Here is a 27,272-nt window from a genome sequence, read left to right as displayed (position 1 = left end):
GATCAGCACTGAGACTCCCATGTACAAGCAAGTACTCAAAATGAATATTAAAATATATACCAAGGTCTGTTACTGCCTTACTATACCAAATGCATATGGTTTGTTGGCACAATTTGCTGCTCAGTAATAACCTCCTACATAACCTCCTTAAGTTTAAGGCAATGCCAGTCCAATTCATAAAACCACTGTACAGATTTTTCCTACTTCTTACATGAATTATATGGTGAATTAATTATGCAGATCTTCTAATACTGTTTGTATGCACATGAGTAACTGGGATTTTTTTCACACAGCTCAAGGGGCACAAGCCAGTAGTTTGTGTTGATCATGGCCGATTCACACAACCATTGTGCCACATATAGTGTCCATGTAGGAAGAAAAGGAAAGGCTGAAAGGGTTGTCCCAAATTACTGACCTAACTGTTCTTTGTTTCCCCTGACTATGGAACCAGTTTTGAGGACCTATTCGCACATTAGATTGATCTTGTGAAGGCTTGTATTTTCTCCACAAACTACTGCATCATACAGTGTTACTTTCCACATGGCTCTGGTGTATCACTGAGATAATTCATGTACTAGTGCTATACGTTCTTTGCACAGGCTAGTGAAGCATAGATACTGAGAATCACAGCAGGAATAATAACGTTACAGGGGTAGAATCTGTACACCATACAAAGGCTTTTTCAGTTGTGTGTAATTCTCCAGAAATAAGTGACTGGGTTGGGCATACTGACTGTTATGCTGAGAAGAGGCAACAGGTGAGCCAAAGCCCATCTTGGCACCATTGTCCAGGCCTGAACTCCTGTACGGACCATACCCCCAGTTAAGATTCTGCTCTCCATGCCCCTGCAGTTATGAAATGGATAGCAACCAAAGACACAGGTTTTTCAGAGGAGGCACCTCACTTTTGCAATGTCCTCTTCCATGAGGTTCACCTGGTGCCTACTTTACTGTACTTTAGATACCAGTTTGCTGTAGTGGTTAGAGTATTGGTCTAGGATCTAGGAGATCCAGGTTTTAATTCCCACTCTGCCATGCAATCTCGGTGAGTGACCTTGGGCCTGTCTCTGCCTAATGTACCTGACAGAGTTGTTGTAAGGATAAAATGGAGGAGAAAAGAACGATGTAAGCCACTTTGGCTCCTCATTTGGAAGAAAGGCAGAGTATAAATAAATAAAAAAACAGGTTCAAACATCTCTTTTTACCCAGGTTTCTGACTGAGGGGGTAAGGTTCCACCTTTTTTCAATTGTTTTTACGATTTGCTTCTAGCCTGTGGACTGTTTTGTAAATACTATTATAAAATGCTGAAAGTTGTTTAGAGCTGCTTATATGTAGGGTTGCCAGGTTCCTCTTTGTCATCGGCGGGAGGTTTTTGGGGCGGAGCTCGAGGAGGGCGTGGTTTGGGGAGGGGAGGAACTTCAATGCCATAGAGTCCAATTGCCAAAGTGGCCATTTTTTCCAGGTGAACTGATCTCTATCGGCTGGAGATCAGTTGTAATAGCAGGAGATCTCCAGCTAGTACCTAGAGGTTGGCAGCCCTACTTATATGCCCTTTGCATGTTTTTGTAGCTTCCCTTATGGTAATTTTCAAAATAATTTTGTGTTGTGCTTGCTTTATGAGCTGCATTGAGCAGGTCTGTGGAGAGGTAGTGTATATATTTTCTAAATAAACAAACAAACCAAACAGGCCCTGAAGTGATGCAAGAGCTATTAGAATTTGGCTCTACTTGTTCCTTCCTAGTAGTGCTGCAAGGCATTGGCCCACCAGGGAATTTCCATAAAAATTAAATGGCCACTTTGCCCCCTATTCCTATCAGTCCTGTTCCATGTACTCTATTCCCTAAACCTACGTTATATTTCTTTCCTGAATTTCAGCCTGGGTTAATGCTTTGCACACTTCCCAAGCAGTCCGTGCTAGAACTTCTAACCCTGGGGTGGTGAAGGACATTGGACAACCTGGATTAAACAAAATGCTATAAATGCCAGGCTCTGGGTTCTATATATTTTATCCTGTCTTTTTAAACAGCCTCTTAATTAAACTACTGCCTAAAGACTCTTACCACTTCCTAGAAAGTGAGCTGCATGCACAATATTTTTCTTCCACCTAAGAAAATAATTTATTCAAGGAAACTCATGGGGAAACCACAAGTAAACCTGCACTGAGAGTGCAGGTAATAAATACGATCTTCAAGATTGTGCCTAATGAGAGTGCCACCACACTGTTACTGTGGCTTCAGTCTTAAGGGAGCTGTAAATTGCAATTTTCTGTCTTACTATGATTCAAGTCAAGCTTTATCTCTGCTATTTATTATGCATCATATTTTAATTTCCTTCTTCCATAATAAGTATTAGATTTATGTACTCGTAGAGAGAGTCCTTAGTACAACTAGATGTTTAAATTTAAAAAAGAAGAACAGCTGTGAGGGAGACTGTTTTGTACTAATTAATTATGCCCTAGACTGTTGTTAATATGGATGAGGAGATCTTTCATCTGGATAGGTTTGAAGCTGTCAGTGGATATTAACTCAAAGAGTAATGAGCTCTAGGTTTACTGAGAAATGAACATATTAATTACTCATTGTATTATTGTTTTAAATGCAGTGAAATAATCAGTAGTGTTTTCCCAATTCAGAAATATTCACGAGAAACTTCAATTTAACTTTTTAAAAACAATATAATTTTAAAAAAGTTCTGAACTAAGCTCACAATGACTTCTTGAGTTGCATGGCCAATTCAACTGGCTTCCCATTTGCCTTCATCAGCCAAACACATGGCTTATCTCAGATCCATACTGAGCACAAAAGGACACCAACTATTAAACTAATCTGATTTGGTTAAAAACCTCTCCAATAGATTCGCTCCTTCCAACATGTTTTAAAAGGACAGCTCTTCATCAGAACATTTATTTTAAAATTGCTTTTCATACTTCCCACAAGGAACTATAAAACATCAGTTTCCTGCACAAATAAGTGGTTTCCCAAAAGAGTTGTTCTGTAAATGCTTTCTGCAAAAATAAATAAATGCTGCATTTGAAATTCTGTATTACTTCTATTTGCTACTAAAATCTAAGGCTTTGGAAACAAACGTTTTATATAGAGTTAGTGAAAGAATTAAACTAGGAATAAAAATATTGACATATTTTTTGTGTGAATTCTGGTGAAAACAATGAAGCTGTTATAGTGAAAACAACGTCAGGGGTTCTATTATTAGGTAATTCCCAGGACTAAAGACAGTCTTGGTGTTAAAACAGAAACATCTATACTAAGAATTTTCCTGACAGTTTGTGCAGAAGAATTCAAAGCTATAAGCAAGACAGCATTACATGTCACAGCCATTTGGCCAATATTATTGCATTAATGAATAAAGCCATTCTGCATCAGCATAGGAATAAATCTCCTGAAAGGTCATCGCCACTGGATCACTGTGGTTCCTTTGTCACACACAAAAACGCTAATGCAAAATAGCCAGGATAGGAGGAGGGAAATCATAAATGTTCAGAGAGGGCAGGCATTTCAGGGCCAGCATTGTGGCAGGTGACAAAAGAATGAACAGCACTGTGATTTTCAGGCATTTTATTTGCAGCTTTTGTGGCTGCGTTTTTCAAAGACTGACGACAAGTCCTCACTGACAGTTTGACAGTCACCTGCCCATAAAACCACCTTATCTCAAACTATATCTGCTTTTTGTCAAAAGATCTGGATTTTTCCAATACATCTTTTAAACTAATATATTCATTATAATTCATTGTATTATGAATATATTGGAAAGTGAGGTTGTTAAGCAGCCTGAGTACTCTGTTTCTTTTTGTAAGAGAATCTCATCATTTGCGTTTTAACTAAGCCAGCTGGATTGAAAGGAAATAGGAAAATTAAAGATACACACTGGAGAACAAAACTTTAACAAAGAATGTGAGTCATCTGCATAATGTTTAGGTAAGAAATGTATGCATATTGTACAGTAGTTTTGTAGCTTAATGTGGGCAAGGAGACTATACAAAGCAGGATTCTTAGCATGAGACTTTATTCTGTCCCTCTTACAGCACCTGCTCTATTTTATCCTCCATATTTCTTCCTTTTTTCCACTCTCTGCTTTTCCCTTCAGTGTAGAAGGGCCTGGTCTGCCCAGCAACAGACTATGGTCTTCCTAATGGGACACATTTCTAACCTTCAACAATGAACTAACTTACAAAACAGCTATCAAAACACAACAAGTAGTGCTATTTATGAACACTTTTTGCACTTGGTTAGGATGGAAGACGTATACTTGTTAACTGTTGGGTAGATATCCAAGCTTTGGATTGCTACTGCTTGCCACTTGCAGTTTTAAAACTTTTAAAAATAGAAACGTAGGATGCTCAAATTGAGCTGATAGAATGCAGTTTATATGCTGGTGCTAGTGTCATGGAAGTACCTCTGCTACCCTAGAAGCAGGTATTGTTACATTTCTAATCCAGTCAAAGGTAGGGTTGTCTAATGTTCTTAAAGCTGTGTTTAAAACTGTTCACAGAGGAGTATTTCTTTTTCTGCTGTAAGCCACAGATTGTCATCTGGAGAGCCCCATGCCAATGTAGAGCAAGAAGGTGTAGCACAGTCAACAGAAATCTAAACATCATGTATCACTGTTGACTCTGAAACACTAGAAAGAGTATCAGCTGAACTACAAATAAACTAGTGGTTTGCTTTCCTAAAAAAGAAAGCCTAAATTTGCCCTTTCACAGAAAACAATTAAGAAACCTCTACAGACATACATGGGGCGGATCCAGTTTTGGGGGAAAAGCTGGCCTGCGTGCCCTTTCCCCTCACTCTGGGGATCCCAATAAGGAATTTTGGGGGAGGCCTGGCAGGGGACATGCCCAGCTCAGGGGCTGTCAGGACGGCCTCCCTCCAAGTGGCAGGGGAATCACAGAGTGGCTCCCGTCCAAGTGGTGTCCCACATACTGCCATCCCAGGCTACTCCCAGCAGACGGGCTAGGAGAAGGAGGTCCTCCCAGGATGCCCCCCAGCAGGCAGATTGGGGAACAGGAGGCACAGCATCAGCCGGCAGGTTGGGTTGGCTGATGCCCGGATCCAGCCCCTATGCTATGCCAATGTCCTTACGCTGTAACCAATAAAAGTTGTGGCCATTTTCATCCCAGTGCTGTGTCTTGTGTTGATTGTGCATGCCTAAGTTTTGCAGGTGGGTCTGGGTAGCCGTCTCCAGCCCCCCCCCCCAACTAAGCACTGGGTCAACACCTAGGTAACAAGTATCCCACTGAATACACTTCACCCCCTTTCCTCTCATTGGTTTATGTACTAACTAATAAAGCTTTCTTGGTCCCGCAGTTGACTTCATACAAGGAACAGTGTATTGAGCTGGTAAGGTAAAGGTAGTCCCCTGTGCAAGCACCAGGTCATTTCTGACCCATGGGGTGACATCACATCCCGACCTTTACTAGGTAGACTATGTTTACAGGGTGGTTTGCCATTGCCTTCCCCAGTCATCTTCCCTTTACCCCCAGCAAACTGGGTACTCATTTTACCAACCTTGGAAGGTTGGAAGGCTGAGTCAACCTTGAGCTGTCTACCTGAAACCGACTTCCGTCAGGATCGAACTCAGGTCATGAGCAGAGCTTGGACTGCAGTACTGCAGCTTACCACTCTGCGCCACGGGGCTCCTATTTGTTCAAGGATATATATTGATATATTCAAGGATATATATTTAGCTGGACCCATGTTCAAATCATTACTCAGCTATGATGGTCATTGGACGGCCTTGTGAAAGACACTATCTCTGTTGTTTCCCTAATCACACATTGCGAGGATAAATGAGGTGAAAATTAATAAGCATGTTGTACACAGAAAAGCGCTGTACAATCATTCATCATCATCTATATATAGCATTAAAGCAGAAACCTAAAAAACTATGGAGTCAAATCTATAAAGAATGCCTCTACCCAAACATTATGATCTGCAGAACCCTTTTGGCCAGAAGTAGGATTCCCCTCTCACATGTACACATTACTGACTGGTAAACCTTGCACTATTGCTGTTACATCATTTATGATCATTGAAGTGGGTTAGATGACTTTATTGGAATAATGTGATGGAAACATGTTTCATTGCCCTAATTCATTTATATATATATCCTTGAACAAATATAATAGGATATAATGAAATCATTCTATTCACAAGGCCTGTATTTTTATGATTACACATTTCCTTGATAACCTTTGGACTCACAGCTGACTGGCTGGCTTGGAACTGAAACTTTGGAAGAGTGACATTCATGTACCATGCATTTTTGCTTGCCATTTCAAGAACTAGTGTGGTTCCTTCTGCTAGTCATCTGAAGTACCTACCACTGTTACGAATCCTTTCTTCTAGGAGATCAGCATGCCCTACAGGAAGTTTTCTGTTGAAGATCTCAGCTGACCGAAGGAACATGGCTTCCACAGCTGAACCCTTTAGTAAAGCAATCTGATCTTCATGGTCAAGGGTTTGAAAGCCTGGAATAAAATGAAACTGTCACTCTTTCTCCTAGCAATTTCTACTGGAGAGGCAGAACAAAATTCAAGTCCTGTAGCACCTTAAAGACCAACAAAATTTGTGAGTCAAAGCTTACTTCATCAGTTCAGTCCCATTGATAAGGAGAACAATAGGATATAAACATTTTATGTAAATAAATATGGATACATTTGCCAATTTGGCAAAAGCACAGGTGACTATGTTTGAAGTGTATGTTTGTTTTCTTTCTCAAGCTGTCAGGCAAAAATCCATTCAAGTTTGTCACACGTGCATGTGCTTGTAATCTTATTTCAAATCACAGGGTGATTACTTTCAACTTGATTAGCATATTACAAATTAAATTCCTTCTTCAGTGCTAATGGAGCACTGGTTGCATTATCATCTTTCAGCGCTCAATTGAGCACTTTCCAGCTCTTACATTTGTCCACCGGCTCTACTCTCCAATCGTTTTTTCTTTCATTTTCATGAAAGGAATGGGAATCATGAAAAGGGCTTTAATATAAAACTATATTAAAAATAGAAAAGCATGTTGTTGAAAGAACACGTGTATGCATAGTGATCTGTATATTCATACAATTGTTTATTGTTTGAAAGGTAGCACAATAGTACTTTGCTTATTTTTATCAGGGGCACTTTCTAATGATTACACCTTTCTGACCTGTGCCCAAATGACCTGGATCACAGAAGAAGATAGATAGCTGCAGTGCATGAGTTTTAGCTTACTTGCATAATTTCTAAAACTACCAGAGGTAACAAAATCAACATGTTGTTGCTGGTTGGTCTAGAAAAGTGCTGGGTCAATTAAAGCCAACCCGTCTGAACATATGTAACGCATAGAAAAAATTCTCATTATGTTTTGTTTCTCGGGGTACTGTGTTGTGATATTACATGGGTCAGCTAACCTTCAAACATGAAAGATGTTTTTTAGTGGTTGCCTACAAGTGCTCTTAGATTCCACTGCTGAAATAAAAGACTGGTTCTAATTTTCAGTAATTCGGTATCAAAGGAGTCAATGCCACTGTATGTAGTGATGGTCATTAATTTAGTTGGCTTTAAATGGGAATTAGAGAAATTCATAGAGAAGAGGTTAAGCAGGGGCTATTAGCTATGATGGCTAAATATTCAGATACAGTAACCCTCTGAAGTCCAGTGTTGGGGCAATAATTGAGGAATGCTTTGGCCTCCATGCCCTGTTAGCAGGCCTTCTGGGACTTCTTGTGTGAAACAGAATGTGGGACTAGACATGTCTTTGGTCAGTTCTAGCACACTTGCTCTTGAGAGAAGGAAAAAGTACAGCCCCATTTCCATATGGTATAATTACTTAGGCCTTTAGGTAGACTGGGAAATGAAAATGACCCTGGAAAAAGCCAAGCTGAGTGGCCCTACAAGTCAGTGCTACATGGGTCACTAAACTCAGAAGCGCCAACAATGAAGAAGAAGAAGAGTTGGGTTTTTATATGTTGACTTTCTCTACCACTTAAGGAAGAATCAAAGCAGCTTACTATCACCTTCCCTTCCTCTCCCCACAACAAACATCCTGTGAGGTAGGTGGAGCCGAGAGAGCTCTAAGAGAGCTGTGACTAGGTCAAGGTCACCCAGCTGGCTTCATGTGGAGGAGTGGGGAAACCAACCCAGTTCACCACATTAGCGTCTGCCACTCATGTGGAGGAGTGGGGAATCAAACCCGATTCTCCAGATTAGTGTCCACGGCTCCAAACCACCGCTCTTAACCACTATACCATTCTGGCTCTCTGATCATTAGCTCACCTAATGCTTCCTCTTGAAAACAGGCAGCAGAGCAGGAAAAGATCATTGCTGAATTGACACCAATGACCATTAGTGATGAAGGATCTGAGCCAAGTGGCTGCTGAGGCTCTGGAAGAGTTGCTAGAACTTTAATATGCTTGCACCTGGCCACCACGGGCGCTCTAAGAGCAGTGGCCCACCAGGAAATTTCCCTGTAAGTTAAATGGCAAATCCACCCATGGCTGAAACATTACTTTTTGCAGCCTGTTTGCAGGAGATCCATAGTGGGAAAGTCCTTACATATTCTTGTCACATAACAATATGAGTCTAATAAAGCTAATTTTAAGAAACATCCTCAAGACAGGAACAATGTCTCACATTAATTTTAATTTATTCATTGTTGAAAATAAAACAACCACCTGAATGCTAATAATGACAGCACCCTTGTTCTTGAACTTCTGTATAAAGGATTGTGTGATTCTAAAACTTGAGGAAAACTTCACAGATTGAAAGAGACCCATTCTCCAGTGGTGGCCTCTTAAGGCTTCTGGGAGCAGACCCAAGTGAAGACCTCCTAACTGACTGACCCAATGCTGACTGGCCCCTCACCTGGAGCCAGGGCCTGATTGATGCTGGGAGCCAGGGAAGGACCCTCCTCCCTTCTCTCATTCACAAGCCCCCAGCTGCAAAAGCAGCCCCAGGTGAGTTCAGAGCTGCAGCTTCTTGATTCATGAAGAGCCAAAATAATTTTACTTTTTACATGAGTTTTCCATGGCTACTTGTAGCCAAACTGCAGCTGCAAGTCCTACAGGCAACTCCTGTAAAAAAAACGTGCAGATTGACCTGATTCTGATAGGGACTGTGGTGTGATGGAGGGGCTCCTGCCTCCCCCCCCCATGCAATTTTGGCAGCCAAAATGTCCTGAGGGCTGCGGGAAACATTACACACTCTATCAGGAGCCTGTACATGTACTTCCAGCCTCCTGGCGAGGTCAATAACACCAACCAGTACAGCCCCTGAGTCATTCTGACTGCCAAAAACAGGTCAGGGGGAAGGCAGGAGCCTCTGCTCCCCCACCCCATGCCATGGTCTTGGCCAGAATAAGGTCAGTCTGTGTTTTTTTACAGAGGAGTTGCCACCAGGACTTGCAGCTGCAGTATGGCTACATTGCTGTAATGAACTAGTGTAAATACTAACATCTAGTTTTGTTCTGCATTTGGTCATTTTCCCCCCTTTTAGGCGGTAAAGGAGACAGGCTTATATATTATAAGCCCTATTATAACAGGCATATCAACATAATTTTTCTCCTCTCCCAAAATACTAGAACTCAAGCGCATCCAATGAAGCTGATGGGCAGTAGATTCAGAACAGACAAAAGGAAATACTTCTTTACACAACAAGTGATTAAAATGTGGAATTCACTGCCAGAGGATGAGGTGATGGCCACAGGCATAGACATCTTTAAAAGGGGATTAAACAGATTCATGGATAGTATAGCAGTAGCTACTAGTCATGGTGACTAAAGAGGATCTGGTGACTAAATGGAACCTCCGTGTTCAGAGGCAGTAAGGGAGGAAACATCAGGGGAAGGCCTCTATGCCCTGTTGTTGGACATCCAGAGGAACTCATTGAGACAGGATGCTGGACTAGATAGACCACTGGTCTGATCAAGCAGGACTCTTCTTATGTTCTTATAAAAGTACAGAGCTATTAGCCTCTCTAACTGAAACACAAGAGGTCAAGTGTATTTAACACATCATACCTGGTAACCTTTTGGTAAATTCCACAAGGACCTGTACATGACTGGTGGCCATTTCTGTTAAGATGAGAAAATTTTCTTCAGCACTGAATTCCTCTTGTAACTGAACATTAAAACAGAATTATTAGTATTAGTTGTAATAGTGGTGGGAACTGTTATAGTAAACCACTTCTTGCTCCACAGGAGCTTGAGACTGTGGGCACTTTCACACAGGCCAAATAACGCACTTTCAATCCACTTTCAATCCACTTTGAAGGTGGATTTTACTGTGTGGACTGGCAAAATCCACTTGCAAACAGTCGTTAAGGTGCAGTGAAAGTGGATTGAAAGTGCATTATTTGGGCTGTGTAAAAGTGCCCTGCATCAAACTGAGTGACCCAACATTCCACTGAAGGACATGAGATGCTAGAGACTATGAAAGCACAAGAAAACTAATTATTCTAGACCTCAGAAAAGAGAAAACAAAATTTGCAGGGAAGACAGCAATTTTGGGGCATTTTAAAAAGCTTCTTTAAAGTGGATGGAGATCCACTACTTTTCACTTGAACCCAAGAAGAGAAAGCAAAGGGCTCAGTCCTACTCTCTATGGAGTGCAAAGTGTAAAAGCTCTTGTCTAGGGCTGTCGATTCGGTTCGTCCAAACAGAACAAACAGCCGAATTTCCCCCGATTCGGGGGTTTTCAGTTCGGATGGAACCAAACACAAAAAAAAGGCGGGAAAAGGCGTGCCGAATTCGGTGAGTTCAGCGATCGCCGGATAATTCGGCAGGTTCGGCGTTCCCCGCCTTTAAAGACCCCCCTGCCCGGTTTCCTGGGAGTCCCAGGAAAGTGTCCCGGGAAGCCGGGCGGGGGGGGGGGGGTTTAAACCCCCACCGCCCCCTTCCCAGGACTCCCAGGAAACCGGGCGGGGGGGTCTTTAAACTGCTCCATGCTGCCTGTCCAGGCAGCGCGGAACACTTTAAATCCCCACCGCCCGGCTTCCTGGGACTCCCGGGAAGCTGGGCGGTGGGGGGGGGGGTTTAAATTGCTCCGCTGTCTGGGTTCCGACGCTCTGCTGTCGGGGGGTGGTGGGTCTTTAAAGTGGGAAGGGGGGTGGTGGGTCTTTAAAGTGCTCCGTGCTGCCTGGGCAGGCAGCGCAGAGCACTTAAACCCCCTCCGCCCGGCTTCCTGGGGGGTTTAAACTGCTCTGCTGCGCCCAACAGCTGAGTGTCAGGACCCAGGCAGCGGAGCAGTCCCGGGAAACCGGGCAGGGGGGTTTAAACTGCTCTGCGCTGCCTGGGCAGGCAGAGCGGAGCAGTTTAACGACCCCCCCCGCCCGGTTTCCCGCAACTCCTGGGAAGTGGGGGGGGGTTAAATCGAATTTGTTCGGGAATGCCGAATTTCCCGCCAAATTCGGCATTCCTAAACAGGGGCGGTTTGGAATTCGTCAGAACCGGACCCAAGTCGGGCCGGGTTCGGCCGAATCCGAACCGGCCCGAATTTTTTTTTCCAACAGCCCTACTCTTGTCACTTCAGGCACACAAACAGAGGCCTTTTGTTCCTCCCGTTACATTGGGGTTGCCAGCTCTGGGTTGAGAAATACCTGGAGATTTTGTGGGCGCAGCCTGAGGAGGGCAGGGTTTAGGGAGGGGAGGGACTTCAATGCCATCGAGTCCAATTGCCAGAGGGGCCATTTTCTCCAGGTAAACTGATCTCTATCGGCTGGAGATCTGTTGTAATAGCAGGAGATCTCCAGCCACCACCTAGAGGTTAGCTATACAAATAACTCACTCTACTGTAATGAGTGTTGATCAAATAAACAGTAGTAGGCAAAAGTAAACAAGCAAAAATAGCAAGTGCAATCAATGTATTACCCAAATGTAACGAGATAAACAAGCAACGCTAAGCAACCGAGGTTACAAAGCAAGTAGGTAGAAACAATAACTTAGTAGTAATAAATATGCAAAAGTTCATATAAAGCATATAGTTGCGTTTCTGGTCAATTTCATGTTCTTTGGACAACGGAGGAGTAGGTGGTGGTAATGCGGCTCCGGAAGTATTCCAGCGCTTTCGCTACACGAGGTAGCTTCATCAGCCTAGTCCAAAATTATAAACATGAGAATACAAAAATATAAAAGTATATAAAAAAGACCTCTATAACAAACTACAGACATACTGAGTAAATATTATAACTCACCACGAGGGCTTAATTGTACAATTCCTAGGATAAATTTGGAGCTCCCTAACGGGCTGCTAGCAGAAAATTCATACGTGGTACAGACTGTGAAAATAACAGGCTCAAATAGAAGGCTCAAGTAAGAAGACAAAGTGGAAACAGCTGTCTGATAGAACTTGACTCTTAAAGGGGAAGTTATATGAAACAGGATAAATCAAATTCTGTATTTAATCCATTTGGGGTAAGGGTATTAAATAGAAAGATGAAGCGCATTTCGTTTTGTAACAAAATTCTTTGAACGTCACTGTTATTATGGGGGTGATCCTTATAGACCCAAAGAACAAAAAAACGCAGATCGTTTTCAGAGTGTTTCTTTGCCACAAAATGGCTAGTGAGGGGAGCCTCAAAATTGCGTGCCCTGATCCGGGACCTGTGCTCGCCTATACGTAGGCGAACCTGTCTCATTGTGGAACCAACAGGATCGTACCTTAGCCGTAAAACCCTTCAAAAAATCCTTAGCTAAAAATGCTGGTTTACACTTTGCTTCCAATCACCCTTTGCATTTAAAAACAAGCCTCCCATTCAGTCAAATGCTTAGACTGAAGCGAAACTCCACCCTTGAACAAGATTTTCATTACTCTTCTGATCAATTAGAAACATCTTTAGCCCATAGAGGCTACCCCCAGCATGTTTTGAATAACGCTAGACAACGTGCTGCCCATATTGACCGTCAAGATTTATTTAAAAAACATCCTCAAAAGCCCAATCATAAAATCTTTTGTTCACTAACCTATAGTCAACACTCCCATGCTATACAGCAATGTATTAGGAAACATTGGCATTTGTTGAATACCATCCCGGGATGTAGTGAGCCGCCCATTTTCGGCTTACGCCGCACTGCCTCGTTAAAAGACACTCTGATAAGATCTGACTCTTTGAAGATTAGTAGACATCCCACAACAGTTGGACACTTCAAATGTAGTGGTTGTTCTGTTTGTCCTCTTTCTTTACCGGTTAAGGAATTCCATTCTCCTTCTGATTTTCGTTTTCAGCTCAAGCATTTTTCTAATTGCTCTACCAGCCGGGTCGTATACGCCGTCTCTTGTGGATGCTCTTTACTTTACATTGGTTCCACAATGAGACAGGTTCGTCTACGTATAGGCGAGCACAGGTCCCGGATCAGGGCACGCAATTTTGAGGCTCCCCTCACTAGCCATTTTGTGGCAAAGAAACACTCTGAAAACGATCTGCGTTTTTTTGTTCTTTGGGTCTATAAGGATCACCCCCATAATACCAGTGACGTTCAAAGAATTTTGTTACAAAACGAAATGCGCTTCATCTTTCTATTTAATACCCTTACCCCAAATGGATTAAATACAGAATTTGATTTATCCTGTTTCAGATAACTTCCCCTTTAAGAGTCAAGTTTTATCAGACAGCTGTTTCCACTTTGTCTTCTTACTTGAGCCTTCTATTTGAGCCTGTTATTTTCACAGTCTGTACCACGTATGAATTTTCTGCTAGCAGCCCGTTTGGGAGCTCCAAATTTATCCTAGGAATTGTACAATTAAGCCCTCGTGGTGAGTTATAATATTTACTCAATATGTCTGTAGTTTGTTATAGAGGTCTTTTTTATATACTTTTATATTTTTGTATTCTCATGTTTATAATTTTGGACTAGGCTGATGAAGCTACCTCGTGTAGCGAAAGCGCTGGAATACTTCCGGAGCCGCGTTACCACTACCTACTCCTCCGTTGTCCGAAGAACATGAAATTGACCAGAAACGCAACTATATGCTTTATATGAACTTTTGCATATTTATTACTACTAAGTTATTGTTTCTACCTACTTGCTTTGTAACCTCGGTTGCTTAGCGTTGCTTGTTTATCTCGTTACATTTGGGTAATACATTGATTGCACTTGCTATTTTTGCTTGTTTACTTTTGCCTACTACTGTTTATTTGATCACCACCTAGAGGTTGGCAACCCTACGTTACTTTGTGAGACACTAGAGAGAGTTTTGAACTGATGGCTTATTGAATTTATCCATGTTTAATTTAATTATACTTTCTTTTAACCAACACATAATGATAGGGTTTCTTAGCTGATGCAATGTTGACTGAAGGCATAAACGCGTGAGTGAGTGTGCAAAAACAAGCTACAACAGAGGAGTCTGTTCCATGGTTTGCAGTCAGTACACACCACAAAAACAGAAGTAAAAAAAGGATTTTGAAATATTTAGAGAATTGCTATATTATATTGTATACTTACCAGCTTTTTAGAAACCTCAGGAGGAATTCTTTGTTTATTATATGAATCCATGATATACTGAAGAAGGTTCTGCTGTTCTGGGGTTAGTTCTATTTTCTCCTATACTGGCAATAAAAAATAACCATAAGCTTCAGTAAATCAATGTGATCCCCTATCTTTTATTTAATTGTAGTTTGATTTGAACAACAGAAGCAATGTCTCTTAATTGTGTATGTATACAAACCTGGCAAAGATATAATAAAAACTGTAGTAAAATATTTCTGGAATATATTCATTTTACAAAGTATCCAGACCCTTTGCCCTACACCTACCTTTCCAAAGCCTTAGCACTAGATCCTATTAATTGGTAATATGAGAAAAACCTTATAAACATCTATGGCCATAATAAAAAATGCTCTGCTGGCAAATGAATGCTTAGGATGAAAGGCTTAACAGAATACTGGTGATGTTATTCTTGCATAAACTGAGATTTCAGCTGACAGCCATTCATGTGACCTCTTTGCACATTCATGTAAACTGTATGCTAATCATGTACTCATAGAGTATGAAAATTAGCCACAGCTGTAGAGCTCACAGTATTGTTCTAGTTTGATCTAGATATATATCATATATATAGACAGATATAGACGATGATATAGACAGAGACCACACTTTAAATGTCACCTGCCAAACAGCATATCTGTTTATCTGTTTATTTGCAAGAATTTACAGGATTAAAATTCAGTGACTCATCTGTGAAAATGTTGGAAGTATAGTCTTCTGTGTTCAATAGCGTATCAGACTACACAAAGCTGCAGTGTGCAAGATGTTACAATACTTTTATTACCTTGTAGAATTTGGTTGTAGATGAGACTTGCTTAAAATCGGGTCCTTCATTATCTTCACCAGTTGTCTGGTCTGAAGGTTGAGGCACAGTTTTTCTTAGCCGCTTTGACTTGCATTGTATTTCTGTTAACAAACCTGAAATTTTGCATATAATGAACCTACAGAATTTGAACCTGGGTGACACAGATGGAGACAGATCACATGCAACCTGGTCTACCTCTGCTCATCCATGCAACTTGCAGTTATACAGCAAATAGTAGAATGCTGATAATATGCAAAGGACTAAGGCCTTTGGGAATGTTTGTAATTTACAATGCAATCCTAAAAACCTATTCCTAATTGAAGAGACTTGAGTATGCAGTTGCAGTGGAGCTGAATTCAATGGTCTTAGAAGGGTATAATTTAGGATTGTACTGTAACAGGCCAATAAAAGCATGTGAATATTCAAGATATGATTCTGTATTTCGTGTTCAGTGAAAAGGAAGAGGTGCAAATTCATTGCAATCACTGTACATCTGTTCTATTAACATCAAAACACCGGAACTTGGATTGAAATAGATTAAAAGGATAGAACATATTGAAAAGTGGGGTTCTATTGGACTAAGATAATTTTGGCTCATCCATGCACCATTTTAACAGACATCCCTGTGAGCGAAGGCTGGACTTCTCCACAGATGGATTCAAGTGTTTATCTACAGGCAAGTTAATGAATAACAAAAAAAATTACTATTCAGAAACATAAACGGTATGATATCCTAGGGATTTTAAATTATGGAATATTGCATTTCTTTGCTGTGTTTCAGGAGTAAGATCTGCTTTAACTTCTAAAGACACCCTGCTGCTGCAGACCAATGGAGAAGCAGGTAAGTGTTCACCCAAGGGCACAGCCATCACACCAACTTAAATTAAAATAGGATTTTTTTCAGAATAGGGTCACATGAGGTCCCTACTTCTGAGCCCAGAGACCAAGAAAATAGTATTTTCCAAGACTAGATATCATTGAAAAAGATATCATGAAAATGCCTAATTCAGTGGTGAATGCTTTTAATATCCTGTATATTATAAAATTATGCACCATATAAAAGAAGCTTACTCTGTCACTGAAAGAAGAGGAAATTTACAGGATTAAAATAACCGTTCCTCGTAATGTCTTGAAGGAGTAAAATAGTATTTATGATAATCATGCAAACACTAGGAATGGCAATGACTTTCAGCACTGGTATGAATATGAATAAAGAGTACTGCTCAGTGTAATGTCCACTTCATATAGGACAATCAAGTACCTTCCTAACCATACCATGTAGCTCTGCGGCAAACATTGTCATGTATGGAAGATGTATCGAAGTTCTTAAACTCCCATACACAGGACCTCTGGCCAATTGTACCTCTACTTTATAGTTTCAGATTCAGTTCTCTCTCCACACATTACAATGGTAATGCAAAGACGCACAGTAGGCAAAAGAGAGCTTGTCTTTCCTATAACATTTGAGGACTACCTACAGAACAGGGGTTTCCATAATAAAATTCTTTGTCTCAAGAATACAGGTTCTGACAAAAAGCTGTATTTTTATGCATACAGAACAGTGTGTCTGAAATTAGGGCTGCCAAACTCCAAGTGGGGCCTGGAGATCTCCCAGAATTACGACTCATCTCCAGACAACAGAGATCAGTTCCCCTGGAGAAAATGGTGGCTTTGGATGGTGGACTCTGGAGTTATACCTTCCCAAACTCACCCTCCCCAGGCTCTACCCCCAAATCCCCAGGAATTTCCCAGCTCAGAGCTGGCAACTCTATCTGAAATAGATGCTGAATCAACAGCACATGAATAACGCCATAAATATTTATAAGATTACCCCGTCTTTTTTGCAGTATAGCAACATTCCAAGGGAATAATTACAACACTGTACTATGAGTAAATGAAGCAAAGTCCAAGGTATCTTTAATTTCAAGTCAAATTACAAATAGGAGTTTCAACCCTGAACCAACCCTGAATTCTTTTAGAAGAAAAAAAGACTGCAAAAAGTATACAGTACCACTCTGTGTTTGAGCGTTGTTAGGCAAACAGCTTGCAAAATGTCCTCATTGCTGCACTTTAGAAGGACATACTTATGTTTAAGTTATGAGTTATATGAGCTTCATAGTAACAAAGTACAGGTTTCCATTGCAGAGGAAGATTCAAATGGCAGCACCTATTGTTGCCTTTGTTACTCGTAGGTCAATCTGAGAAAAATGATCAGCTGATTTAAAAGTTTCCAGTACCCTTGGTCAGTATTCTTTACACTGACCTATTTTTTCACTTTATTCTATTATTAGTTACTAGGTCTGTTGCTGTCCTGAACATTTTCTCTCTGTCTCTTATTGGAACAGATGAAGTTGGGTTTACCCCCATGGAGGCTTATTTTCATGTAACACCTTGAGCTTTATTATTACTTTGGCAACATTTGTTTGCACATTTATACTCTGGGTGGAAATAGGGCCTATCTCAAAATCTCTGTGGTCTGTTAAATGTACAAAAAGAAAGATTAATTATATTATAATTCTTGCATGAATTCCAAATGTTGACAGAGGCTTTTGTTTTCTACAGAGCGTAGCAGTTAATATAGCATCTCACAATCAGATTGGAGGATAGAAGTATATTAAAAACTCACAGTAGATTAATTTCCGGTATGACCCTAAATTGGTTTGACACCACAGTTATGCTAAGATGATTGGAACCATCAACAAGAAATACAAGCTGCTGCCTTAGTCTCAGCCCTGCAGCTTTACAAAAAGAAGAGTATGTTAAGAAGTTTTAAATGAAGTCCAACTATAGCTCTCATAGCTACAATTAAGTTAACATGAAGAGTCTGTACATAACTCCTTAGTTTAGAGTCTACCGTATATACTCGCGTATAAGCCGAGTTTTTCAGCCCAAAAAAAGGGCTGAAAAAGCCGAACTCGGCTTATACGCGGGTCAATACGGTAGAGGGGGGAGGGGGGAAGAGGGAGGAGGGAGGGGGGAACTTACCTCCATCACCGCCGCCGCCAGGCCCAGGCGCCTTCCTTCGGCCGGCAGGGGCCTTCCTGGGCCGGCAGGAGGCCCCCGCCAGCCGCGCCGCCCACGCGCCTGGGCGCCTTCCTCCGGCCGGGAGGGGCCTTCCTGCGCAGGCAGGAGGCCCCCACCGGCCGCGCCACTGCCGACCACGCGCCTGGGCACCTTCCTCTGGCCGGGAGGGGCCTTCCTCCGGCCGGCCGCCGACCGCGTGCCTGGGTGCCTTCCTCCGGCCGGCAGGGGCCTCCTGCCAGCCCAGGAAGGCCGCGCCGCTGCCGCCGTCACCGATTCACCGCCTCTCCAGGTAACTAGGGGGTTCAGTGGCTCTTCCCCCTCCCCCCCTTGGATGGCACTGGGGTCGGGGTGGGTTGGGGTGGGTTGGGAGGGCCCGGAGGTCGGCGGGAGGGCGACCTGGGGCAGGGCCCAGCGCTCTAAAATGGCGGCCGCCATTTTAGAGCGCAGCATTGCCGGTAAAGGGAATTTCTTATTGACCCTCGGCTTATATGCGGGTCAATAAGAAATTCCCTTTTCTGGCCTCAAATTTGGGGGGTCGGCTTATACTCGGGTTGGCTTATACCCGAGTATATACGGTAATAGACAACTAGTGTGTTTTGTGCTAAAAGGTAAAGTCGAAGAAGTATAAAATGTGACAGAAAACCAAGATCAAAATTTATTATATGGTCCCAATAGCACTGGCAAATGTAAATCGTACCAGTGGCCTTTATTTGTGTTTAGTGATATAAACTAATGCAGTCAAGTCAGATAGAGTATTTTTCACCTGTGTGTAAAAAGCAGGCGAAGCAACAGTGCCCTTCAGGTGTGGTCTATAACAGGTTATAGTAACTGAAGAAAACTTTAAATAAGATGCTCTTCAACATTCTTATGTCATGAGCCACCTGCTTTTCTACATTCTTTGGAACTGGAATGTTGCTATCTTTCTTAATTTTGTTTTTCCCAACTCTGTAGTAACATATTACAGAAAGGTGAAAGCAGAGATGTTCAGTCTGTTAAATAAAGTATCAAGGTTTGGGCTTTTCAATTTTCTGATTTCCTGTAGTTGTTGCATAGCTGAGGTCGAGTCCAGACTAAACTGGCATTTTTCACTGATTCCTCCTTCCTGCTGCACACAAACTCCAGCTTTCCCCCTCCCACTGCAGCCCACTGATCTCCACAGAATGCTGCTCCTGGAGAACAGAGAACTTTGGGGAATGAAATGAGATGGAACATACTGGTCTTGGCCAGGGAGGGCAGGTCATAAATTGAAAATATAAGTTGAAATAAATTAAGGAATACAAATATAGCACTTAACATTTGTATAGTGTGTCCAAAGCATTTCATATACATGGTTACGGTAATCCTGTATACATACACTCAGCCAGCATTCCCACTTGCTTGCACTTTTGTAGACGACACTCCTGACACTTTCTTCTCATGTACATGTCCATCTCACAATTCCCTCCATTTTTACACTTGTATACAGCATTTTTGGTGATACTTCTTCTGAAGAATCCTAATGCATTAACAGAGATATACGCAGGATAGGAGGTTATCTTGACAATAATTTTTGTTTTTAGAAATAAACCCCATGAGGTATTCATATGAGAGAACACCTTTCCACATATGAATCCATGGGACAACTGTGATTATCTCAGTAGTCTCTGCTCACCATAACAGTTATTAGGAGCATTTGATCCTCTTCAACCTGTGCATGGGTTTTCTCAGTTGTGGATCCAGCCTTACAGAACTGTCTGCCTGAGGAGGTCAGGAGGGCATCATAACATCCAGGGGGTCAGAAGGAAATGCAAGGCAGTTTTGCACAGACTGCTTTGTGTTGACTCGTATGGACATTTTACTGATTGTAAAGGATTTCTCTGTGATGAAGCCAAGTATGTCAATTCTACAGACATTTTAGAGGGCCGTTTTTAATGTACTTACATTTTTGCATTAGTTGTAAGCAGCCTTTGGGGTATAAATAATAAATGCATGAACCATATCGATACAAGTACTGCACAGATGCAGGTTTCTTTCTCATAGAAAGCTTGTTGCTATAATGCACAATTACGTCTGTCACTTGTGCTAAGCAATGACAATTATTCCATACTACCTTGATCCAGACTTCCTATTTATTTTTTAAACAATCTCCAATTTCTCCTTGTTGCACAGCGTGGGTTGATTCCATAATGCAATAAAACCCAATTAACCCCCTTGAAAATTCTTGCAGCTCAACCCCCCCCAAACCTAGTAAATAAATATCATTACAGTGCCTCCTAAAAACCTCTAAAGACTGCACCCTCATTCTTATCTCCTCAGAGAACCCAGTAGGATCCATTAATGAAAAGAAACGGTTTCTGGTGGCCAGACAGGCAACCTTTTGTGCGGAACCAAGAAGGTGACACATAGAGAGTCATAACTGGCTCACCGAGACATATGGAGAGAGACTGGCCTTCAGTCATATGGATCTTAAGTAGTGTTGCCAGGCCGCAGCCTGCAAGCCCTGCGAGCATTTCAGGGCAAGAACAGGCATGTTGGCATCACACTGGTTAAACCATAGAGTTGTTGGCAAACCCTAGAGCCCCCCGAACATCATGACATCACTTCTGAGTTTCACCAGAAGTGACATCAGTGCTCTGGCTCAATACCAGCACCCCCCCCCCATTTCTTCCAGCCAGCATTTCAGGCGCCGGCACACAACAACTGGGAGACCTGGCAACCCCAGACCTAGGCCACGAAAGGCTTTTAGAGGTCATAACCAGCATCTCTGTCCAAATATTCCTATTGAGTTCCTGCATCCCATTTATCTTTAAAGGGACTCAGTTTAGTGCACACAGAAATGCAGACTAAGTTTGCAATCCTATACACACTTACTAGGGAGTAAGTTTTCAAATATACTTGCTTTGGATTGCATTGGATGTCTATTAATGGAGGAGGGCTGTGAGGGCAATCAGTCCTAACGGTGCTGGAATGTAGCTGCCCAGCCAATGGAGCCCAAATGCATTTAACCACATTCTGGTTCCCTTTGGTCTCACCACTCTGCTGTAAATATGGGACTGCAAAGGCAACACTCAAATAGAAACTGTGTTGAGTGCTGCTCGATCCCAGGCCAGTCTCCTTTGTAATATGTTGGCCTTTTGCAGAAAAGCCCTGTCTTGCCCTCACTCTTTAATAGATGGAGCCATAAGGACCAGATCTTGGGCCAAGTCTGGAGCCCTGGCTGGTGCCTCAATAGGCATAGCTCTGCACATCCAGCCTTGGGCTGTGTATATTTATTTGCTTAAAGAACTGTAGACCTTGGTGGAGGAGGAGCACAGCAGTGGCAGTCAGCAAGAGAAACACAGGAAGGGAGCAAAGAATCACCCTCAGCAGTATCAGCAGGAGGAGCTAGTCAACTGATCGTTTATCCAGTGCACATTCACATGGAAGCAAGTGCCAATGAACAAATCGATATTTCTTCTCAGGAGATATTCATAGGATTGTAACAGGGACCAGAGGCCGGGGAGAACAAGGGTACAAAGTAATTTACTACAGAGGACAACGCACACAGCCCTTCACCCATCAAAAACACCAAACTGCCTAAGTAACAATATATGTGGTGAGGGAAGCATCTGAAAATTTAATTTGCTTGCTGTGTTCTCAGCGGGTACTGTATTAAATTGAGCACTATCTATGGTTTTAATAGTTGTGGAGGATTGTGGTATGGCATGTTTTATTGTTTTCAATGTTATATATCTATATATTATATGTTGATTTTTATTGTTGTTACCCACCCGGAGCCTAGTCTTGGCCAGGGAGGGCAGGCTAGAAAGGTAAAAAATAAATAAAAAATAATAATTTTTGATTACATGTTCCTTAAATATATATTTTCCCTATCATCTACTGAGTACCTGTTTTTACTTAGAAACAACAAATATCTGTATTTTTCATTGTGTCACTCAGGTTTCCTTCTTGAATCTTCTAATGTCCACAGTTTCCAAACAACATTATTCTAGTCATGTTTACTTATCAGCAAATGTTGACTTACATTGACTTTGACTTACTCCCAAGTAAGTGTTTATTGATCTGCAAGCTATAATGCTAAAGTCAGTTAGTGGCAAGGTCCTGTATCTAGGATGGGTGGGTAGGCATGGAACAGTTATGTCCAAAGGATAAAATTACCTAACGGGACCAATCTTGATAGATGCCCTTGGGCAGCCATATTGTCTGAACTCCTTTTCTAATTAGCCTCTCCTCCCCTCTGCTATGAGGATGTGTATGGCCACAAATCCACCCACAAATTGATCGCAGAAATGACATCACAGCATTTAGGACATCATACTCCCCAGTTTTCTCCTGCTGCTCAATTGATTGAGCATGAGCAATTGAGGGTGGGGGTGGGAGTTCGCCCACTGCAGACAGGCACGTGTAAGATTGAGTTCTGCCAGCTACAGTTATGAAGACAACCTTCATAACAATTAATATCTGTGTTCTACACTTAGCTAAGTGTTCTACACTTAGCACTTAGCTAGAGGAACTATTTAGTAAAATGCCCCAACAGACATCATGCATTATTTTGTGGGGAAGGCGACCTGCTCAAAACCCTTGGAAAACTCAAAAAGAGCAAGGCCCAAGAGAGAATACTATCTCCTATTGTTTGTTCCACATTGCCTTTAATTTGGTACGCTGAAGCCTCTAAATCACATGCAGTTTATAATTCCTAGCTCCAGTTTACCTCTAATTTAAAATAGACTGTGACAGGTTTTCTGTTACAGAATTATAAAATGGCACCCTTTATCAATAAATCTGGAGCTCTGAAGTTGCATCTAAAATGTCTTATGTACAGCATCCATTTAAATATATTTGACTGACACAGAGCTCTTTTGAAATGCAAATAATTTGGTGCTTTCACTCACAGCCACATATTTGTGTTCCGTAATTCACTAGAAGTTTAGCACATTTCCATAGACTGAATCAAGGAATGAGGAGAGATTTAAAGCTGAATATTTCAGTGCCAGTCAAAAGAACTGCCAGTTTTAAAAATCATAATCCAGTCAGTACACAAAAATAAACACATGAACAAATCAATCAATCAATCTCTAGGCATTGTATTGACATGAGAAATGAAACACAAACTAGCATGGAGACTGTTTTGCTGAATCCAGAATTCAACAGAATTTAAATTTAAAATATCCTACTGGAAAACAGAATCATCAGTGTTAAGGAATGAATAATTATTAGATATCAAGATGCTTATGTCATGTTGGATATCCCTAACTAAGCATACTTCTGGTCTACAGCACTTCATTGAAAAGGTGCCAGAGGTCCAAACTGGGTTTGGATTGGACAGCTCCATTGAGAAGCTGCTTGTTTTCAAAATGTCCCTGTTTGTTCCTCAGACAAAATAAGCGGGGGGGGGGGGGATGACCTTCCTGTGATGTCTTAGTCAGCTATACTGGTGTGATTGTCTAAGTACAGGATAGGAAGGATTAGTAAAACAACTTAAATATGACTACTCCAGAATAAGGGGTTATTGTTTGTCCTGGTCTATGTACAATAATTATTCTGATTCTGAGGTACAAAATTCTCTTTGTGAATGGGTGTCTTTTCTATGAATTCAACAGGATCCAGTGGAAGTTAACTATGTTACGAGGTTTATTATAAAAAGACATGTATTGTAAAATACCAAAAAGGTTATAGTAAAGGACGTACAGAAAAGGGCAAATAAATTATCAGGAATTTTTTTTTTACTTAATTAACTTTACTCTTTCCTTCCTTCAGACAAAGCGCTCAAAGTGATGTATGTAATTTGCCCCTTTCATCCTCGTACAAACTCTGCGGCAAATGAAGCCGGAACATGGTGACTGAATCAATGTCAGTCAGTAAGATTTGCGACTGGGCAGAGAGTTGAAACCTGGTCTCAGATTCTATATCACTGCATTCAATTGGCTCTCAAAAATCTGGATTATGAAGACAGGTTGCCCTAAACTTTATTTTCCATAAACCGTGTACATTTTTTTCTCCACACTAGAAACACTGGGTCATGTGCATCCCCAATGGTCATGTACAGAAATTCCAATGGTCATGTGCATAGAGAGTATACCACTCTTTAAACTGTGAACAAAAGAATGGTCACATCAGATCAGCTGGATTTAGTCATCCTCTGTGCAAGAGAATACTTTCAAGATCCACATTCAGAAGAAATGACTAGATCAGAGTGTATCTATGCAAAACATTAGAAGTTTTTGGCCATTCCTGATTTGCTACACTCTCACCTTAAGCTTGCATTCAGCTATTGTCTCAAGTGCTAAAACTTTGCTGATGTGCTAAAGTGTAAAGAAAGTCTTTTCAATTTGACCTGTTTGCAATCACCACGTCTTCTGTTTTTTATGAGATCTTGGCAAGCGATAATGCAATCTAAGGGAAACAGGATTTCCTATTTTGACCATGCTTCAACATTTGACTAAGTGATTGGAATACCCCATATAGGTAGCCTCATGCTCTACTTTCAGCCATTTGAAATTATGTCTTACCTTTGCAACCTTCACAAGTAAGGGCATTATAGTGGTACCCAGAGGCTTTGTCCCCACAAACAACACACAGCTCTTCGCTTTTCATTCTTCCTGAGGAAGGGCCCATACGAGACTTCTTTCCAACAGGCATGCCCCTTACTTCTGGCTCCTTTATGAAAAAATTCTCAGAAGGAATTTTTCTGAGCTCATACATTACAGGTGAGTACCATTCTTCAGGCTGTTGGGAACAGAAGCCAAGGCTGGAGTAATAAGGAAGTGAAGAAACTGGAGGCTGCGCTGGAGAGAAATGTACAGTGTTGTACTGTGAATAAGGGGACGCATCAGAATATTGCTCAGGAGAAGTCATTGGCTCTGGAAACACACCTGGATAATAACACAGAAACAACATCTATTATTATAAGTATATAAAACCTCACCGGTACAGCTTTCTGTTTCAAAATCATTAGTTTAAGTTGCTGCTTATTAACATGTGTATGCCCCCCCTTCAGTCTTTATTGATGTTCAGTCATTCTGGGTTGAACGTTTATAAAAATATTGAACAACACGGGTCCCAGGACAGATCCCTAAGGCACTCCACTTGTCACTCCTCTCCAAGAGGATGAGGAACCATTAACAAGCACTCCCTGGGTGTGATCTGTCAACCAGTTATAGATCCACCTAACAGTAATAGGATCCAAACTACATTTTACCAACTTGTCAACAAGAATATCATATGGAACATTATCAAAAGCCTTACTGAAATCAAGATAAACTATATTTGAGGGGAAAGAAAGAAAGAAAGAAAGAAAGAAAGAAAGAAAGAAAGAAAGAAAGAAAGAAGAAAGAAAGGGGAATGGCTTGGGGGGAAGAAAGAGAAGGGGGATTGGCCTGGGTGGGGAGAGAGAAAGAAGGACGGATTGGCTTCATGGGAGAGAAGGAGAAAGAAGAGGCATTGTGTGAGGGAGGGGGAAACAAAGAAGAGAGGGAGATTGGAGGGAGAGAAATAGAGAGCATAGAAAGAGAGGGGCAGATTGAGAAGGAGTGGGGAGAAGAAAGGGACATTGTCTGAGAAGGGCTAGGGTAAGAGAGGGGCAGATTGACATACAAGGGATGAGGGAAGAAAGGGGGTAAGAAAGGATTGCTAGAGAAGGGGCCTCAGGTTTGCAGAAATATGTGAAATCTTAAAAAAAATACATTATGGGAGTTTAAAAAACCCAAAAATGATAAAAGGGCACCTGTAGCTTTAAGAAACAAAAACCCTCAGTGGCTATTGCTAAACAACCATCGCATTTTATATTGGTTTCTGTAAGTGGAAGTCAGGGGGAGGGGCAGGGCCTCTTCCAGGGCTGTTTGGTCTTTGAGAGAGGAACTTATTGGGCCAGGCCTGGCAACAATCACCAGGCTATCTGCTACTACCTGACACTGAGGCCTGGCTGCTAGCAACTGTTCATCAGCAGCTATAGTATGAAAGCCAGTGTGGTACGGCTGTTAGATCTTCACACTAGGTTATGGGAGACCTGGGTTTAAATCACCAGTCTGCCATGGAAGCTCACTAGGTAATGTTGAGCCAGTCACATGCTTTCAGCCTGACTTACCTCACGGTGTTGTTACAAGGATAAAAAGGAGGTGAGGAAAATTATGTAAGCTGCTTTGGTCTCCACTGTCGAAAAAGGCAAGGTATAAATGAAGTAAATAAATAATAAATGTAGATGAAGATGGGAGGTAGATAAATGATAGGTTGGTGAATGGCTGAGAAGGAGAGTTTGAGGTAGGGAAAGCTGAGAGGATACGAGAGCTGCCAGGAGAAGGGAAAGGGGTAGGGTTGCCAGATCCCTCTTTGCCACTGGCAGGAGGTTTTGAGGATGGGGTTTGGGGAGGGGAGGGACTTCAGTGCCATAGTCCAATTGCCAAAGCAGTCATTTTCTCTAGGTGAACTGATCTCTATCAGCAGGAGATCTGTTGTAATAGCAGGAGATCTCCAGCTAGCACCTGAAGGTTGGCAATCCTAGAAAGGGGAAATAATGTGGGGAGGGGGATACAGGGGGAAGTGATGTGCCCTCCCACAAGTCCTTGAGGGTTCCCTACCATGCAAGTGGGCCTGGCCCAACAGCTAGCACCAAACAATTGGGGCATAGTTTTCCTAGGTAGAGGCTGCCAGGGTGAGTGGAAGCTGAAAACAGAGGGACAGTTAAAGGTAGGTGTGCTGTTGGGTGGGAAGGAGAGAAGGAAGCAGCAAGAGAGGCTATGGGGGCTTCCAGGGAGGGAAAGAGGAAATAGTGGGGGATGGGGAAATGAGACACACACACCCCACAAGTCCTTATGGGTTCTCACTTGTAAATGTTCATATTACAAAGTGAAACATTTTCACCTAAAACATAAAATATTTAGTCATTCAATATTTTTAGCACAAGGTTTCGCAAATACAAAACAGTACCACAGAAAAAGAATACAGTAAATGTTAAATATGATTTGCTTGATACAGGGATTCCTGAGTCAAATGT

The 27,272-nt window shown here is 41.8% G+C and overlaps 1 protein-coding gene across 1 annotated transcript in view; it reads right to left on the bottom strand.

Moving 5' to 3' along the window:
- Window positions 1–27,272, bottom strand: part of NR1H4 (nuclear receptor subfamily 1 group H member 4) — a 43,483-nt gene that overhangs the window by 6,998 nt on the left and 9,213 nt on the right. The window contains exons 2-7 of the mRNA XM_056847293.1: window positions 24,793–25,155; window positions 19,659–19,799; window positions 15,260–15,393; window positions 14,434–14,532; window positions 10,012–10,111; window positions 6,338–6,484 (exon numbers count right to left, since the gene is read on the bottom strand). Coding sequence (XP_056703271.1) covers window positions 6,338–6,484; window positions 10,012–10,111; window positions 14,434–14,532; window positions 15,260–15,393; window positions 19,659–19,799; window positions 24,793–25,155 — 984 coding nt within the window. The remainder of the gene's footprint in view (window positions 1–6,337; window positions 6,485–10,011; window positions 10,112–14,433; window positions 14,533–15,259; window positions 15,394–19,658; window positions 19,800–24,792; window positions 25,156–27,272) is intronic.

The sequence above is a fragment of the Euleptes europaea genome, chromosome 3 (genome assembly GCF_029931775.1).
Source record: "Euleptes europaea isolate rEulEur1 chromosome 3, rEulEur1.hap1, whole genome shotgun sequence".
Classification (NCBI taxonomy): Eukaryota; Metazoa; Chordata; class Lepidosauria; order Squamata; family Sphaerodactylidae; genus Euleptes; species Euleptes europaea.
The sequence above is the reverse complement of the archived record's forward strand: the minus strand, read 5'-3'. Positions and strand labels throughout refer to the sequence as shown.